Source organism: Mercenaria mercenaria, chromosome 4, assembly GCF_021730395.1.
Source record: "Mercenaria mercenaria strain notata chromosome 4, MADL_Memer_1, whole genome shotgun sequence".
Classification (NCBI taxonomy): Eukaryota; Metazoa; Mollusca; class Bivalvia; order Venerida; family Veneridae; genus Mercenaria; species Mercenaria mercenaria.
Window position 1 is genome coordinate 52,497,151 of NC_069364.1, and position 5,783 is coordinate 52,502,933.

Here is a 5,783-nt window from a genome sequence, read left to right on the forward strand (position 1 = left end):
TTTAAGATCTTCAAAGACATTCAGTTTACTGACCTAAGAACAAGATCGGGACTCGCTGATAGATCCTTAGCTGCTGTTGGACGAAAATGGTGGAACAATCTTCCATAGTGACCTTTAAACGTATGAAAAAATGAACAATCGTTCAGACTTAGGTCATTAGAATGTTTTATGGTTAAACTGCTTAAATGTTATATGTTATAGGATGGAATTTGTAAATAACCTATGGCTGTGTGAAGCGCAATCATGAGAATATTTTTGAAATTGTTTTGCGCTATTCAAATGTATTTGCATTTATGATTGCCAGACTGAAGATCAAAACAACAAATGGATCCAGATTATTCTTGGTATTTTTTATATTTTAGTAATTTATAAAATATCGTACAATCGTAACTGTTTGTTAGTATGTTATGTTATGACTCTATAGCCACATGAATCGATAGTTGTACGATAGTCTTTAGTCGTACGAGTCTGCATGGGTCTGTGCTCGTAAATGTCTATAGCAGTACGTATCGCCTGGTGGAAATATAACTTGATATTTATCACAACAAGCATAATACTTTATTAGGCCGATATTTTTTCAATACAGTTCGTTCCAAGCTGGTACCCTCGAGCATTATGTTCCGTTGCTTTGGGCTGTACTGTGATAAGTTGTGTGAGAATTAATATATGTAACATCTGTCCACGAACAAAAATTTGGAATAATCGTTTGTGTATGAAAATTTATATGAAAACATGGTACACTGCTGTAATAAGAAAATGGAATCAGCCAAGTTTTTGCTCCTTCCAAAATGGAAACCGCTGTCTACTATTAGGAATATCATTCATGCTCGTTTTTCCATCTGAACTGTTTTGCATAGCGCCAGCGTCTATTGCAAGTTACTTGCAATCAAAAGTTACATGACTCCACAGCAAATTACTCTCGACAGGGATAAGTCTATTTGTAAGATCTGGAATCTATCACAAAATTCCTTATATAACATCATCCCTCTTTAGATATTCCGGCTTCATTAGCTCTTCCGTAGGCCGCTTTGAAATCTAGTATCAGTATTTTGTTGTCTTACTAATTCACACTTCATGTACTAACCGTCTTGATGGAATTGTTAGGTTTCTTAGCGCTTGGGCTGATTCTAAAGGGAGATAACCTAAAATAACATTACTTGTTCTGCACGTGTCGTAAATAAATATCGCCATATTATGATCAATATGTGATCGCCATTTATTGGAAGTTTTGCTAGAATTCTTTCTTTGAGTGCAATATTTACATGATTTATGTGACGCATGCGTCTGCTGAAAAATAAAATCTTGCAAATGTTTTTCAAATGTTAACCCTAAAAATTTAAAAAGAGTTTCTGCTGTTTCTAGTGGCTTTTCAGCTAGATCTTCGTAGCGCAAAATTTTTAACCGTTTTGGATGTTTTTGCGGAATTTCTTTTGAAACTTTAAGATCTTTCTCTATTCTGGAGCAATATGTTACTACGTCCTTTTTGAAAGTTTTTGTTGTTACTGCTTTAATTTTGAGCTTAGACTGTATAATTCCTCTGGGATCTCTAACAAGATGTATTATTTTCATATTTGGATACAATGGCAACAGTTTTGAAGCTTCTTCCATTGACAAGCGTATGAATTTAAACGCCAATAGCTGTGCCTCCTTACAAAAACTTATCGCTGTTCTTAAACATCTTTCAAGGTTTGCATCAACATGGCTTATACTAGCAGAAAAATGACCTTGACTACAATAAAAAAAGGCCATCATGACTTTTGTAAAAACTCGGTGGTGACGGCAGGTAAGAGTTTGTATACTTAAAGATTCAATTTTACAATTCAACCAACTGTTAATTTCATCAAGGAACACTTCACTTCTCTCAGATACCAAATAATTTCTGAAAAGAAAATAACACAATCAAAATACAACTGAGGTACAAAAACATTTCATTACTTTCTTTAAAAATTGAAAACAAGATAAGTCAGGTACATCTAAAACATTATAATATTATAGCGGTCATTCTGCATTGAGTTAATTCATACATATATGAATTCGGTATTATTTTGTTCTTTAAATAGTAGAAATGACGAAGATAAGGCATAAATCTATCGTCGATTCTTAACGAAAGTTTACCGTTCTTCGAATTCCTCATTAATATTCATGAGTATGCAAATTACTTAATTTTCTAAAAGTAAGTGTGAAAGAAAGACTAACCCCTTAGCTTCGTTTGATACCATACTGATTATGCTATCTGTAAAACTGACCAACATGTATTGCAATATCAAGTATGTGTATGACAAATGCCCTTTATCGACCTCTGACCTCTATTCTGACCTTAACAGAGGATTTTGCGCGTGGCATGGGTCAGAACCATAGACCTCTGGTATTGGGCAACACAAATATGGTATTGAAACACTTCTACTAAAAATGCCATAGACCATGAGAAATAAGGGACTTTTGTCCTGATGGACTCCCAACTACTGAACTAGTCACTTGTTTTGTTTTTCTTACACAGGTAAGGTATAATTTACTTGAACAACTTAATTTATACATCTTACACTAAGTCTTTACTTAAACTACTTAACCCGTACTCTGCTAAATTTCTGTAATGAACTTGTCCGTCTTTCAATTTGGACAGTACCTTTAACTGTTAAAAGGGGTGCTTACCAAAAAGATACTGACTGAATGGCGAACAATGCAAATCATGATCAGACTGCACGGATGATCTTCACTGGTCGCAAAGGCAGATTGATAAGGGTTAATTATACTTTACAAACCTTGTTGTTCCATTGACGTATTTCAATGTCACTTTATCGTCTGCTGGTCTACTAAAAGCCTGTTGTAGCATATGCAATGGTTCAAAAACATAGAATGCACTCGAATACTCTCGAAAGAGAGATCCCGTTAGAGTCGATCCGGTCCTCATGTACGCTACAATCAACACAATAGTTCTATTTCTATGAATGCTCGCTTTATTTAAGGTATTTACTTCTGTTTTGTTCTGGTCAATTTCTGCGGGAGCCGGAGGTAGTTCGACTGCAACTGAAAAAGAAGACCAATATATGTTACATCCGGTTTTATTTTCTAGAAAAGATTACCAAACTGTCCCAATATTCTTGTAGCAAAAAACAACAACAAAAAAAAACAGTAAAAAAAAAAAAAAAGAAAGAAGAAAAACAAAACTAAATATTCTACTTTTTGAGCGGACACTGTCGATTTACGCAAGTGTCTAGGGATAGCGAAGTTCTACACTCACATACTGTTGTTAGACCATGATCTCTTTATTTTTGTAGAATTCAAGTTTATTGTTGTAATTATGCTGTTAACTGAAGGTTGATAGTTTCTGCACACGGTATATTTTGCCGAGTTAAAAGGTTATATGAGCCGCACCGTGAGAAAACCAACATAGTGGCTTTGTGTCCGTGCAGTCTGGTCAGGATTCATGCTGTTTGCTTTTTAAAGCCTACTGCACTTAGAGAAACTGTTAGCGAACAGCATGGATCCTGAGCAGACTGGGCGGATAAGCAGGCTGGTCTTGATCCATGCTGGTCGCAAAGCCACTATGTTGGTTTTCTCATGGCGCGGCTCATATTAAGATTAGAAAAAATGTTTCCAGAATATAAACATGAGATGGAGATTAGTAAAAAAATACGAGTAGTAATTAAAACCTTTGATAAGATGCAGATCTTTGCAATATTTACATCATTATACATCATTATATGAGTAAATTTCCATCAAACTTTCAAAGGATCTTCTTACAGATTTTATCTACAGTTTAAGATATGGTGTTAAATGTTTATTTATGATTGGAAGAAACAGTCCCGTCATGTCATATGTATGTCCAACTGCATACTAACTATGGCACTCATGACTGGAGGGCAAAGTTCAAAAAGTCCCATCAAAGACATCTTATATGCGTTAGTTACTTTTATGCCGGTCTAATTAAGTGACATCCTCAAAATCACAAACAAATCTATTTTATGGTCTTGATCACAAAAAAAAAAGTAACAGAAACAATGCGACATTGGCCTATCTCCTACAATAATCCTAATAGTTGAACAACTAAAAAAGGAGTCACTGAACTATCACAAACGTTGAAATCAGTAAATAGTCTTCTTATAGCAGATATTCGCCTTTATCTTGTCTCCTGGTCAAATGTTGTTATTATTTGCCGGCTTCGGATTGGTTGAAAAATGTGTAGGAAACCCGTAGCATTCAATGAGGCTTCAGCTGATTGGTTAAAAATGTGTTGCTTTGAATCATGAAAATATCCTTAAAATCTGGAAATGTAATGTTTTCTGTGCATTTTGAAGAATTTTATAGTTGCCTGGCTATATATTTAACTCTGAAATTAGCAATTTAGTGAACTAAGTACTTGTTGGAATTCACCACTAAATTCCATGCACAGTTGAGGGTGGTTGTCTTTGAATGGAAACAGAAAAATGGATCGCGCATGTCCATGTAAAAATGTTATTTTTTGGTGCCTGGAAGGCTATTTGACAGGGTAAATGGCACCTCGTGTGTCAACAACAGTTTTGAGGGGGTCCTACAGAGTCATTTCTTACAATGTAAGCCTATGGAAAAATTAATAGCAGTGTCTGACCTAAATCCTACAAGTTTCCGATAGTAAATTTAGTGTTTTCGTGCCGTTTTCATTCTCTTACTTAGTTTAGGCTCGTGAAGTTGGACAAAAGTTAGCCGTAAAAGCAAAAATAGAAGAACCATAACTCGGTATGGGAAATCTTGTTTTAAGTTAAATCATCGTAAAAAGGGAATTAGCATATATGTTACACAGCAGTCTGTTAAAGGATCTTTCAATCTACGTGCATGATAAAGGATTTAACAGGAAACGGGATGAAGGCGAAGTTTCAAGACATTTCTGATATCGTGAAATCTGATGATTTCTGAAAGGAAGGAACAGAAAGCATTTTTGTGTTTCTGATCTAAACCAGTTCATAACCATAAATGAGCTTTCTTGTGTTTTGTGATTCAGTCAAAATACAGATCTTTGTGCATTTTACTGCTTGTGTTTATCAACGATAAACAAAACATGATGACCAATCAAATGATTGCAGGATTGCAGTCTGCATTGCAAGTAGATTTATTGATGTACAACATGTTTCGATTGTAGCATGGAAGTAAAAGGTAGTCGGCAAGTTAAAATCGTTTACACTGCTTGTTGCTTCGCTCTCGCCTTATATGGATTTCCTCGACAGCGTATATCCCGTATCCTGTCACCAACAAGCAGTGTAACTCATAATATCCTACTTTGACACAGCTCCTATCCTAATTGCTACATAACTATATAAGGTCAATCTTAAAAGATACTAACCTCCTACATAGCAAGCGTAGAAAGTCAGGAGACCAAGAACCACAAACATAGTACAACAGATTTTTCTTTTGGTTAGAATACTGTCTGTCGGCAATTTGGCATCTAAATTGCGTACATCCATGACAAATTTTCTATAAAACGTAAATTTAGAAAATGTAAAACTCTGCACACGTTACTTAATCCAAGCTTAGAGGCTGCATGGCAAAAAGTTGCTGAAAGATTTTTGAAACGGTTTGGTACCATGATGCAACAGACCATGTTTCATGGCAAAAATCAAGCAGTTAATGAAAAAAAATCATTTGAAAGTGTTTTCTCTTCTTTTAGTTCTGACGAACCCTAAAAAACGTTACATAGAACTATATGAGCAAAATCTCGAGTGGTCCATACAAAGGCCAAATCATGTGAAATCCATCAAGCTGTTCATGAGAAAAAGTCTTCTAAATATATTTTGCTATTCTAAGCTCTTTTA

The 5,783-nt window shown here is 35.1% G+C and overlaps 1 protein-coding gene across 1 annotated transcript; it reads right to left on the reverse strand.

The window, feature by feature from the left end:
* Window positions 1–387: 387 nt before the first annotated feature.
* On the reverse strand, window positions 388–5,441 carry LOC123553396 (carbohydrate sulfotransferase 1-like). The gene is made up of 3 exons (XM_053542420.1): window positions 5,315–5,441; window positions 2,760–3,024; window positions 388–1,879 (listed from the first exon to the last, which is right to left on the reverse strand). Exons 1-3 carry the CDS (start codon window positions 5,433–5,435, stop codon window positions 1,066–1,068), a joined length of 1,200 nt encoding a protein of 399 aa, XP_053398395.1. The 5' UTR covers window positions 5,436–5,441; the 3' UTR covers window positions 388–1,065.
* Between the last annotated feature and the right edge of the window lie 342 nt (window positions 5,442–5,783).